At 41.8% G+C, this 13439-nt stretch overlaps 1 protein-coding gene across 6 annotated transcripts in view; it reads left to right on the top strand.

The window, feature by feature from the left end:
* Window positions 1-13439, top strand: part of Sv2c (synaptic vesicle glycoprotein 2C) — a 225263-nt gene that overhangs the window by 124477 nt on the left and 87347 nt on the right. For all 6 annotated transcript variants that reach the window (XM_087201195.1, XM_004870165.4, XM_087201193.1 and 3 more), the window contains one exon: window positions 255-406. In XM_087201195.1, coding sequence (XP_087057321.1) covers window positions 255-406 — 152 coding nt within the window. The remainder of the gene's footprint in view (window positions 1-254; window positions 407-13439) is intronic.

The raw sequence follows: 13439 nt of genomic DNA, 5'->3' as shown, positions 1-13439 counted from the left end.
GACTCCGAAGCTAAGTACTAAGTCACATGAGCAGAGCACCACTGACACCTTTTGGCCACATTGCCTAATTGCAGGTTCAAGGTGTTGCAGGACACTATAATATCAAAGTGATAAAATGATTGAAAACACATAATTCTCGACATGCTGGTGTAGGGAGAGAGGATGTGTTATTAGGAGTTTTCTGTGGCTTGGCCATCGCATCTCATGTTAGCTGTCCAGTCCCCAAGCTCACGTGTTCTCTGTCCCTCTCGTAGGATCGGGGGAGCCATTCCCACTGTGTTCTCTTACTTTGCCGAAGTCCTGGCCCGGGAGAAACGGGGTGAGCATCTAAGCTGGCTCTGCATGTTCTGGATGATCGGCGGCATCTACGCCTCTGCCATGGCCTGGGCCATCATCCCGCACTACGGTAAGGGGCTGGCCTTGCACCAGCCAAGTGGGCACTCCATCTGCTTCGCTTCCATCCCAGCCACTACCCTCCTTCTAAGTATGGGTTTGAGGGTAACACCATCCTCATAGTGTTTCTCGTGTCCATCATGTTTTCTTCCAGTGTACAGGTCGATCTAAAGCAGACTGTGTCTGTGGTCCTCTAGGTGGGGCAATATGATAGGGAAAGCATTTTCCTCTCCTCGCTCTCACAGCACTTCTGGTCACCCAAATGTGTGGGGGTGTTTTTACCCACCAGCTGGGTGAAGATACACAGAGCAAGGTGAGGGGCTCCGGGCCACCTCCAGGCTCACCATGTCCCTCGATCCATTCCTTCAGCAACCTGGAGCTCCCCAGGCCCCAGGGAGTCTTATAGGGGCTTCACTGTACAAGTCACGTTAACTCTTTCCCCTGACCAGAGGATGGAGGGCGGTGCTACATGTTCTGAGCTTCTCATCCTGGTTCAGTCTTTCTGTGACCAGGCTCCATCTAGGTGCCCAGCAAACAGTGCTTCATCAGAACAGAGACACTGTCACCCAGAAATGTTCAAGAGATTAGAATTCTGTGGCAGGAACAGAGGATCAGGACCAAATTACATACTTCTTATTACAAAGCACAATATCATAAAGTACTACAGCAGGTAATTTGTTCTACAATGGAAGAAAAAACAAAAGTTTTTGATTGATTGAAAGATTATATTTTGTTTCTATGGCAAAGACCCTGGCAATGTAGCTCAGTATGAAGGCCCTGGGTTTAATCTCTAGTATTCCAAAGCAAAACAAAAGGTTCAAGGAAGGTATTGTCTTGGAACTATCTGTGAAGTTGCCTTTCATTCACTAGAGCAGTGATGGTGAACCTTTTAGAGCTTTCAATGATACAGACATCCCGCTGTGGCATGTGTGTCATAGGTTTGCCACCACTGATCTAGAGCATTTTGCTGTTTTTAAAGCCATCACTTTCATTTGTTTGCTGTATGCTGTCAATCCTGCGGGTTCCCCTCAGTGGAGGTAAGAGGGTACACAGAGCAATGTCAGCAGTTAAGACAACATGACTTACTTCATTCTTGCAACTCAGACCCACATGGGTGCCCTGATCCATCCTCTCTGGGCTCCATCCTAAGCCCAGCCCCTTGTCAGCCCCTGCTCTTCAGACATCTCAGCATGGAGCAGGAGGAATCCTATCTTGTGGACCCTCAGTTTGCAGAATTCGAGTTGACTCCACCTGCCCACACTCCCCAGATCCCCTCCTTAGTTTCTCCTAAGCACTCACTGTTCTTCATCTTCAGAGCACCCAAAGCCGCCACTTGCTGTGCAGTACTGTCCTGCTAAACCAAGAGATCCAAGTTGCTTTGCCCACAACCAGTGAATTGTAGGAATGGGTCAACAACTCAGGACTCAAAATCAATTCATAAGGAAAAAGGAGGGAGGAAGTAGTTCTGGTCGTGTGTGTGTGTGTGTGTGTGTGTGTGTGTGTGTGAATTTTATAGGCTGAAGTTTGAAAACTAAGAATACTATATAAATTAAAATTATATGTGGCTTCAAAACTCACCTTTTGGGGATTGAGGTATAGCTCAGTGGCAAGTGCTTACCTAACTAACATGAAGCCCTGGGTTCAATCCCCAGTACTTTGTGTTGTCAAAAATCTAATCAATCTTTAAAAATGAGATTTCAAAATTCACTTTGCTCATTTTCTATTTTTCATTATTTTTCATTCTGATTCTATTTTTAATTTGTTATTTTTTGCTTTCATTTTAGGAGAGAGCAGTTTTTCATTATAAAGCATAGCTTCATTAGAGAACAACCTCAGAGAATTTAACTCATGGTTAATATCAGATGTAGCCAAAACCACTCTAATTTGTTTTACATATTGAATAGAAAATTCATGTGGTCACCTTCTTTTGATAACCCTAAGCTGTTATTTGAAGACTGAGATTGTATTTAACAGCAGCAAACGATGAAAGACATAGGAGTTGGTTCCTGGCCTACAGGGGACTTTTCTTAGCTCAATGTTTTAAGTGGGCTTGGAGTGCAAGGGTGCCCATGGGTTGCTTATCTTTAGACTCCAGTCTCTTCTGGACCGAAGATGCTTTCATGTGCCCCATTTCCACCATGAGGTTGTCTTCTGCCACCATCTGAGGAGTTAGACTTTTCTCCCACTTCCGGGGCCCTCGGGCTTGTGGAGCCTCCCTCTTAGGGCAGCCCCACTTGGCTCACTGGGTCAAATGAAAAGGAACTTCAGGGGTGCTTCCTAGAAAAATGTGTCAAGGAGGCAAAAAGGAAATGCAGACTTTCAGCAGAATCCTGCTTTACCTGTCAGCAGGCCCAGAGCTGTTCCCAGTCCATCCATACGCAGCTTTTGTGCAGATTAAATAAGGTGCCTCCAGGGGATGCGGATGTGGCCCCCTTGCCATTGTCACCAGCTACTAGATCAAGGCACAGCCTGGCAGCACAGCAGCTGAATTAACACCCCCTCGTACACACACGCGCAGACACACACACACACACACACACACACACACCCCTTAGCCACCTCCTCCAGGCCAGCCCTGCCTCTCTCTCAGCTTCTCAGCTTCTCATGACAGCACAGGTCCTTGGCTCCTGCTCGACCTTCTCTCTGGACCTCCTTGGTGCCCTGGCTTTGTTGCTGCTTCCATCCTGGTCCACACTTCCCATCGTATTGCTCAGAGTGTCACCTACCAGACTTCTGAAACTCCTAATTTGGATTGACCTCTGCATTCTGCACATGTCTCACAGCTAGGGATATGATAGCTCCAAATCTACCTGTCACACAATCCTGCCATTGAATTGTGGGATGACTCAAGATTTTTCTCTTGCTCTGGCACCCTTCAGTCAGTGGCTGACCCTCAGAGAATAAACATAATCTTCACCTTTACTTTTCTGTGGCACATATAAAATACCTCCCATTTATATCACAAAGGGCTGACTAATCCATAAATACCTGGAATGAGGGAAGGTTGTAAATCACAGATGATGCATGAAAAGTTGCAAAAAACAATCACAACACAATGAAGTTACGTGTCTAAGACTGACTTGAATTTTCGTGTTGGTGGCACAAAATAACAATTTTCGTGTTGATGGCACGTGTTGAGAAATAACAACCTGGTTAAGAAATCAGAATATTAAAATCTTAGGGCCGTATTTTATTGAAGTCTTTCCATGCCAGAAGTACAGCACTAGCAACAAATTATTTCAATCAATCTTGTCTGCAAATTAAAATCAATAGGGGAGATCTTTGAAAAATACTCTTGCTGAGTTCATTTTTATGCTTTTGCAACTTGGAGAGTTTTGTTTTGTTTAAAAACCACTCTGCTGAGGTGTCTAGAGTGATGATGATGTTCTATGTGATGGGGTTTTGCAGGGACATTCACTTGCAAAAAATTGATTAAACACTACATTTTTGCACATATTATATGGCTGTTACAGTTTTTCATAAACACCCTTCAGTAAGTTCCATATTTCCCTGAGCCCTGAAAATACATACCCACACTTGAGTCCTACATCAGGTTAATCATCAGGTTCTGTGAACTGAGGACTCAGCATTGAGAACTTTTATTCTTATTTTTTCTAGTTTAAAGTGTGATTGGCAAATAAAATTATGTAAATGGGTACAACTCAATGTTTGGATCTATGTATCCCTTGTGAAATAATTACATTATTGAACTAATTAACACATCTATCACCTCCTGTGGTTATCTTTTCATGTGTGTAGTGGCAGCCCCTAAGATCTATTCCCACAGCGAATTTCAGGTACCTGATGCATTATTATTAACTGTAGACACTATGTCAGACATTAGGTTCACAGAACTTACCATCTCATAACTGAAGGTTTAAACTCTTTGACCTACATCTCCCCTTTCCCCTGGCTCCCAGCCACTGGTAACCACTCTTCTTTCTTTGCTTCTATGACTTTGATTTCTTTCAGATTCTGAATGTAAGTGAGAGGCGGCAGCGTTTGTCCTGTCTCTGGCATGTTTCATTTAGTATAACATCCTCCATTTTTGTCCATGTTGTTGTGGTGGCAGAATGTCCTTCTCTTTTTAAGGCCAAATAATCTTGCATTTTGAAGTTTTACAGTTGCACAGTTTTAGATCTTACATTAAAGTCTTTAGTTTGTATTCAGTTGGTTTTTGTGTATGGTACAAGAGATGATACTGTAGGAATTTCATTCTTTTATATGTGAATAGAGACTGCCCTTCTTTCCATTGTGCATCCTTGCTGCCTTTGTGCAGGATCTGTTGACCCATTGTATTGGTCTGCTCTCCTGTTGCTAGGATGGAATACCTGACACTCTCAATTTAAAGTAGAGGTTTATTTTGGCTCATGGTTTTTAGTGATTTCAGTCCGTGGTCAGCTGGCTCCAAGGCAGAAACAGCATCACAGAAGAGCATGACACAGGACTCGCTGTCCCCAGCTAGGTGCCCCCTCCAGCTGTGAGCTCATCAGTTAACCCATCGGTGAGTCAGTTCCCTAATCATCCAGTCCTCTCTCCAGGAGCCTCTTAATTCAACCAAGTTGACAATCAAGATTGACTGGCACAACCCTATATGATTAATTTTTTCTGTGCCAGGTATTGGTCAATATCTGTGCTTTTACCAGTACCATACTGTTTAGACTACTGTAGATTTATAACATAATTTGAAATCATGAAATGTGATACCTTATTCTTGTTCAAGATTGCTTCAACACTTCAGGATTTTTTTGTAATTCCACAGATTTTAGGGGTTTTTTCTGTTTCTGTGAAAACAATGACATTGGGATTTTAATAGAAATTACATTGATTCTGTAGATCACTTTGGGTAGCATCAACATTTTGACAATGCTAATCTTCCAATCCATAAATACAGGGTGTTTTTCCATTGATTTGTATCTTCTTCAGTTTCTTTCATTAGTGTTTATAGTTTTCTTTGCAAAGATCTTTCACCTCCTTGATTAACTTTATTCTTATTGATGCTATTGTAAATTAAATTATTTTCTTAATTTCTTGTTTAGATAGTTCATTGTTAATGTAGAGACACACAAATGGTTTTTGTATGATTTTAAATGCTATACATTTGCAGAATTAATTTATTCTCATAAGTTTTGGGGTAGACTTTTAAGAATTCTCTGTATATAAAATCAAGTCATCTGCTAATAGAAAGTTTTACTTCCTCAGCTGATTTGGATACCTTTATTTCTTTTTTTGCCCAATTGCTGTGGTGAGGACTTCCAGTACAATGCTGAATAAAAATGGCAACTTTGAGTATCCTTGTCTTGTTCCTAACCTTAGAGGAAAAGCTGTTAGCTTTCCACCATCCAGTGCATCAGCTATTGTCTTGTCCTTTATTATGTTAGGGTCCATGCATAAGGTTTGTTTTTTTGTTTGGTTGGTTGGTTTTTTTGTACCGGGGATCAAACTCAGGACCTTGTGCTTGCAAGGCAGGTGTAGGTGCCACTGAGCTAAATCCCCAGCCCCTGTGGATAAGTTTTTAAAGCCCACAGGTGGTTCAGGCTGCTGGAGTTCAGCCCAGCCAGGCTGGGGATTCCCAGGGGGTGATCTCAGAGGTCTGTTTTTGTGGAGGGTACAAGGGAGCAGGGAAGAGCAAACCTAACCTGCATGATTTACTTACTTATTCACTATTTGAATTTCAGCATTGTTAGTTTCATCCAGGCTAAACTACTTTCTTGCTTACCGAGTTTACACTTAAAGTAACTTTGACATCTAGATAGCTCTCTTTTGCAGTGATACAAATCATTTTACCTTATTTAGACAAGGCAGTAAAAGTCCATCCATTTCCTCTACAGCCCTTGAGGGTAAAGAGAAAAGAAAAAAAGTTTATATCTCTCTGAAATTCTGTAGTCTCTGTCCCTTCACCCCTTTCACCAAGCACCCATCATCACCTGTACAGCTAGGTGCTGAGGAATGTGGAAGAAAATAAAGTGACTCCTAGCCATGTGCTGACCCCTTGGACAGTAGTAACAAGATTGCTCTGGCAGAAGGGACTGATAAATGACATCCACACTGCCAGTGTATTTCCAATGATAACTCACATAATTGGAAGCTCATGGACAGAAGGTTCCTTGACTTCAGGTTCAACTTTCTGCACAGTTGCTGAGCAGTCATAAGCCCTGAGCTTGGGGCCATGATGCCTCAGTTCTGGCTTTTCTGAACAAGTCTCTGATGGAAAGTAGACTTCAGAGGGTCACTAAGGGCTCTGGAAGGAAATCTGGAAGGGTTCTTATAAGTCAGACAGAACACCACAAAGACTGTTTTAGATATACATAGGTCCATGAGATAAGATGGGCTGTGGCAGGAATTTCTGATGGAGTGTGGGATCTGCCAGGCCTGCTGAAACCTAGTGGTTATATCAGCATCAGGTAAGAATGGTCCCCCTCACAACAGCACTGTTAGAGCTGAAATTCCCCCAGAGCCAGACAGACAATTGTCAACATCTAAACATTCCCAACCTAAACACCAAGGCTGACAAGGTGCAGGGCTTCTCTGTCATCACCCACACTCCTTCCTTGCCCACCACCTGCATTCTGGAGCTGAAGGGCTGTCTGCTTCACAGTCTCATGAGAGTAGAGAGGAAGAATGACAGCAAACCCAGAGGAAGTGCCCTGGCATCAAACATTGGTGCCCACCATAAATGAGACCAAGAGTTTGGACAAATGTGGATCTCCTTGACCTGACATAAGGACTCAAACCAAGGCTTCGGACCCACAGTGGGAATTTGCTACCAGTATACAGAAAAGCAAGCAATGTTTATTTTTTATTTTTAAAAAATTAATTATTATTATCTTAAATATATAGTTACAGAGTACAGTGTTCTAATTCAATACATATGTACAAAGGGTGTTTGAAAAATATAGTGTTTAAATTTCTTAAAAATTTTATTACAGTAAAAGATACATTACCATGAATCCCCCTCAAAATATTCCCCCTTTGAACATACTTATTCCATCATTCTTGCCACTTTCTGAAGCAGTTCTGGAAGTCCTCTTTCTTTCGTGTGTTTTTTATAAGGTCTGACCAAAAATACAGTGAATGTTGCTGCCTATTGCCATCCAACAGAAGAGCAGACTTGTGAAAACATTACTGTGTGTCCTCATTCACCTATTCACCAGATCTGGCCCAGTGTAAATTCTAGCTCTTCTCCAAAGTCACAATGACCATGAAAGCTAAATGTTTTGAATCCATTCCAGACATCAAGGCAGCCACAGCAGCACAACTAAAGACACTCACAGAAGAGGATATCAAGAACTGCTCCAGAAAGTGACACAAACAATGGGATAAGTGTGAAGCAAGGAGTGTTTGGGTGGGATTAATGGCAATGTATCTTTTACTATAATAATTTTTAAAATTTAAAAACATTTTTTCATTACGCTGTGGTATATATAATGATCAAGTTGGGGTAGTTAGATCTTCCATCTCTTTAAATATTTCAAAAATGTTTGATGAATATATAATAATTGTACATATTTATGAGGTAGAATACATGACTATAATGTGTAATGATCAAATCAGGGTAATTAATGTTTCTACCTCCTTATCATTACTTTGTGTTTGGAGCTTTAAGGTCCTTTCTTCTATTTACCCTTAAAGCATATAATTGGCTATTGTGAACTACAGTCACTGCACTCTCTTGTGGAACACTAGAACTTATTCCTTCTAGATGTGCCTCGGTGTCTGTTACCCAGGCTCAGCCTTCCCAGCCTCTGGTAATCATTATTCCACATTCAGCTTCCACATATAAGAGAGATTGTGCAGTGTTTTTCTTTCTGTGTCTGACTTATGTCACTTAGTATCATGTCCTCACAGTTCCATTTTATTGCAAATAGAACATCATTTTTATGGCTGAATAGTATTCCATTGTGTGTATATATGCCACATTTTCCTTATCCATTCATTTGTCAAGGGGCATCCAAGTTCAGCTCTTACGAATAGTGAGGCAAGAAAGATGGGGGTGTATCTCTTTGACATGCTGATTTAATTTCCTTCAGATGGACACCCAGTAGTGGGATGGCTGGGTCCTATGGTAGATCCATTTTTAGTTTCTTGAGGAACTTCCATACTGTTCCACAGTGGCTGTATTAATTAGTTAACATTCCCACCAACAATGTGCAAGAGTTACCTTTTCTCCATCCTCACCTTTCTTTTTCTTTTTCTTTTTGTTAGTAGCTATTCTCACAGATAAGGTGGTAGCTCTTTAACTGTAGAGCAAAACAAGCAGTATTTTCAGGAACAGATAGCTCAGGCATGAAGCCTCCAGCCTTCCCCCTTCCACCCACACTCCCTGGTAATCAGGACACATCAATCTTTAATGGGAGCCCCATTGCATTCGGGGAGAATGGGAACTGGAGCTGAGTCATCACCTCTTTTCCCCTGCCTGAGGCTGTCCTGAGGCACAGGCTTCAGAGTTGCTGCTGGGTTGCAGCACTATCTGCTCCATTAGGCTCTTAGTCATCATGTTCTCTTGTGACTCTGTGGGCATAAGATGAGGTGCATCCCACTTAGTAAAAGGGAGGATTCTTGCTGTACCACTTCTTCTGCCTCCACTTGCTCTGGCTGGTCCTTCTCCGCAAGCACCATAGGGAAGTTCATCCCACTCCTCCAGCCAAAACAAGATGTCTGGGCTTCAAAACACATGTATTCCCAAGGTCGTCCAAGTATCCATGTTTCCCCACTTTCTCTGCCTCTGAGATGCATGGGGCTAATGTGTCTGCCCTCCTAATGGTGAAGGTGAGAGGGGCAGAGAAGGAGGAGGCAGTAGCTGTCTGGTGGAGGAAAGAATGCAGGAAGGATATGGATCTTTTACTCACAAGAAGGAAGACATTGTAACCATGGAAAGAAGAGGGAAAGAAGAGGTATTCCCAGCCCCAGCCCCAGGCCCGCTGCTCTGGTGCGCTCTTTTAAGCTTTTCTGTTTCCTTTGGTCACTGCCATAGTCAGCAAGGTGGTGAGGAGTCAGCTTAACAACATGGTAAACATTCAGTGCATCATTAGTGCTCAAAAGTGGCAGCTATTATTACTACCAAGATTAGATGTGCAAAGTTAGAGCCCCATGTGAGCTCAGAAGCTACAGGGAAAGAGAGAAAGTGAGCCCAAATCTTGCCTAGAGGAAGAAAGAGGACAACAGTTCAGGTAATAAGAGGGCAGCAAGGAAAAAGTAATTCTGTGAAACCTATATTACATGGACCCCAGTGGCTCAGAGCCCCCCCCTTCATTCATTAGTTTGATGAATTCACATTCAGAAGACACATGCTTTACAAAGGCCTATTTCTCAGGGTACTATGCCACCTCCCAGGCAGGAGTGAGAGCCTGCCAGCCCTGTCCTACTGATAGCTGACCTTGTGGGTTACTGGGAAAGCACCAACCCCACTCCTCTTTCCAGAATACTGTTTTTAAATGCAGATTGAAATAAATAGGATAATAAATAAAACTAGTTGTTGCAAAATAGATACCAAGATATATTATCATATTAAATAACAACATCTATGGCAGGGCTAGTTGCTACCATGATGTTGAGATAGATATGAGTGTAGAATCTGGAAATCAACTGATGCTTTCTTTTGAATCCAAGAAAGCCACTGGACCCTGGATTCTCTCCAAAATCCCATGTTCCATTACTTCACTTTAGTTAAAATTAGAACCAACTGAATATAAATTATATAGAGAAAAACCAATAAACAGAGGCATAAACAAGAGACAAGTTTATTTTATATCCCATGAAAGAAGTCTGGCTGGAGGCAGTTGAGGGCTTGCATGTAGTTCAGCAGTCACCATCAAAGGCCACAGCTCCTTTTGTCCCATTTTCCCACTATTCTTCGAGCATTCCAAATAGTAGGACACATTCTGGGCAGCACAAAGTACGAATGATATATTTGTCTTCCTGCCAAGAATCTGCTTGTATCACACAAATACACTTCAAACTTATCAGCTAGAATATCAATACATGACCACTTTTAGCTGCAAGGGAGTCTTGCAAATATATAGCAGCCTCTTATTCCAAGCAGTTAGGAGAATACAAATCAGGGTTGAGTGGGTATTGGGAGACAACTAGCTATCCCTTAGGCACCATTCCATTCTTCCTCTGAAAACTTCCTTAGGAATGTTCCTCCATTTCATATTTCAATATTTTACTGTGGTCCTTCTGTATCAGCCAAGTTATGGGTGCAAATAACAGAAAGCAACTCTGACTAGTTTAAGCAGAATAGGAATTTATTGGAAGGCAATTAGGGATATTCACAAAATGGGCAAAAAGGCTGGAGAACCAGGCTCAGAAAACAGTAGGAGCCCAGGGAATCTCCTTAGATGGTTGTTATGACTCATCAGCAAACTTAAGATTTCCACACCCAGACCCAAAAACAACACTTGTAGTTTAAGAAAAATTAGCTCAACTTACACCACTTAAACTTCCAGAGCATCAAGGAGCTTTTATATTGATTTGATTTTCCCTGAAAAGTTATAGAGTGTGACTTGTTTTCTTGGTGAGATACAACCCTTCAATGCACCACATGCTGTTAATAAATCATAATTACCTGAGCATGACATTATGGAAAATTACCCTAACACCCCAATCAGATAAAGTGCTTAGCATACACTAAACACTTTGAGATAGGAATCAGCTCCTATTTGAAGGTAGGTGGGTATCTTAGTCACTTTCTCATTGCTGAGACCAAATACTCAACACCCACAACTTAAAGAAGGAAAGGTTTAGGGCCAGGGGTTTAGCTCAGTGCTGCCACTGCCTGCCTCCCAAGCACAAGGTCCTGAATTTGACACCCAGTACCAAAATAAACCAAAAAAAAAAAAAAAGAAGAAGAAGAAGGAAAGGTTTATTTTGGCTTGTGTTTTCAGGTTTTCAGTCCATGGTTCAAGGTGCCAAGGGAGAAACACCCATGGTATCAGGGTCTGACAGAGGAAAGCTGCTTATATCATGGCAGCCAGGAAGCAGAGAGAGAGAGGAGTTGGGGAGAAGATGGTCCCTTCCGCATTATGCCCCCAGTGGCCCCCTCCAACCCTGCTCCACCTCCTAACAGCACATCTAGCTCTGAACTCATCTGTGGATTAATCCACTGAAAAGTACAGGGCAACCATGATCCAATCATCTTCCAAAAGCCTCACCGCCAAATACACAAGGCTTTTGGGGGTCACTCCAGATGTAAACCAGAACAGTGGGTATGATTGGTCTGAGATGGCCTGTGTAGAGTATACGCACAAACTCTCAGGATCCACAGCCAATGTGAATCCTCCTCAGCACTTCAGAGAGGGTCAGAATTCCTGGTCGTCAGGTCACAGTGGACTGGACATTTAAGTCCTCCCCAAAGTAAATGTGAATCCCAGCCTGACTAGATCTCCCAAGAGTCCTAGAGAACTTGATCTACAGTAGAGAGAATAGGCACCTATATGTACAGTGGATGAAGAACTGTTAATGTTGGATTTTGCTTTAAAAACAAATGGTGCATTGAGGCAATACTCTTAAGTGAAATAAATAGGACACACGTGTAAATACCAAATAGTTTCTCTAGTGTGAGAAACTGAAAGTGTAAATAAGGACTAAAAGGTACAATAGATAATGTGAAGTAGGAACAAAAGGGGCAAAGGGGAAGGGGAAGTGGGAGAAGTAAGGGAAAAGAAAGAAGGGAATAGGAAAATGAAAAAATGGAAACAAAGTCTTTGTAAATAGGGAGGGATGGAGGGGTTGAAAGGAAGGCAGGGGAAGGGGGAAAAATAAGAACCAAGAGAGATTATGTAAAGGTGCAAATTTCCAATGACAAATGTCATTATATTGTATACCTAAAATGTACCAATAAAAAGATATAGATGAAAACAAATGGTGCATGCATTTAATAGTATAAAAATTAGTTTTAAAAAGTCAATGGCAATACCAAATGCTAGTGAGGATACAGAGAAATTGCATTTTCATGCATTGCTTGTACAGATGCAGAATAATCTGGCCACTATAGAAAATAAGTTGGAAGTTCATTTTTTGTTTGTTTTTGGGTTGGGTTTGGTTTTGGGTTTTGAGACAAAGACTCTCAATGTAGTCCAGCCTAGCCCTGAACTTGCTATGTAGCCCAGGCTATTCTCAAATTCATGTTCCTCCTGCCTCAGGCCCCTGAATGCCCAGCTTATATTGGCAGTTTCATTAAAAACTAAACATATACCTAATATATAACCCAATAACTGCCCTCCTGGGCATTTCTCTCAAGGAAATGAAAAGTTATGTCCATGTGAAATCCTGTACATAATTGTTCATAACACCTTTATTTGTAATAGCTCAAAATTAGAAACAACCAAAATGCCCTACAGTATAATAAAATGCTACTCAGTAATAAAAAGAAATAAATGATTGAACCCATAGCTTATATGGATATCAAGGGTATTTTGCTGAATGAAAACTCCAATCTCAAAGGGCTTATTTGTGCTTCTTTCTAGAAATGACAAATATAAAGAAAGAGAACAAATCAGGTGTGGACAGGGCATAGCAGTGGTCAGGGAAGGGGAGTGGGCATGGCTATAAAGAGGTGAAATCTCTGTATGGATGGGATAGTTTGGTATCTTGATTTCTGAGGTGGTACATGAATCTACGCTTGTGATGAAATGATGTAGGAACATGTACAGTCAGATTCTTTATATCCATCGGTTCCACATTTGCAGAGTCAGCCAACCATGGAGCAATAATATGCAAGTGCTGGGGATGTAGTTCAGGGTAGAGCACTTGCCTAGCATGCTCAAGATCCTGGGTTTGCTCCCTAGTATTGAAGGAGGGGGAGGAGGAGGAAAGTGCACCAGTAGGACATCTATAGATTTTTTTTGCCATTGCTCCTTAAACAATATAGTATAACAAATGCATCGCATTTGTATTGCCTTGGTTATATGTAATCTAGAGATGACTTAAAGTACTCAAGAAGATTGTGCAAGTTACTGCAAACACTGTGTGATTGTATTATAGGGGCCTTGAGCACTTGTGGACTTTGATATCTGAAAGGTTTCTTGGAGCCAACCATCTGCAGA

Source organism: Heterocephalus glaber, unplaced genomic scaffold (assembly GCF_053883595.1).
Source record: "Heterocephalus glaber isolate CG9 unplaced genomic scaffold, H.glaber_assembly_v1.0 deba00001757, whole genome shotgun sequence".
Classification (NCBI taxonomy): Eukaryota; Metazoa; Chordata; class Mammalia; order Rodentia; family Bathyergidae; genus Heterocephalus; species Heterocephalus glaber.
The sequence above is the reverse complement of the archived record's forward strand: the minus strand, read 5'-3'. Positions and strand labels throughout refer to the sequence as shown.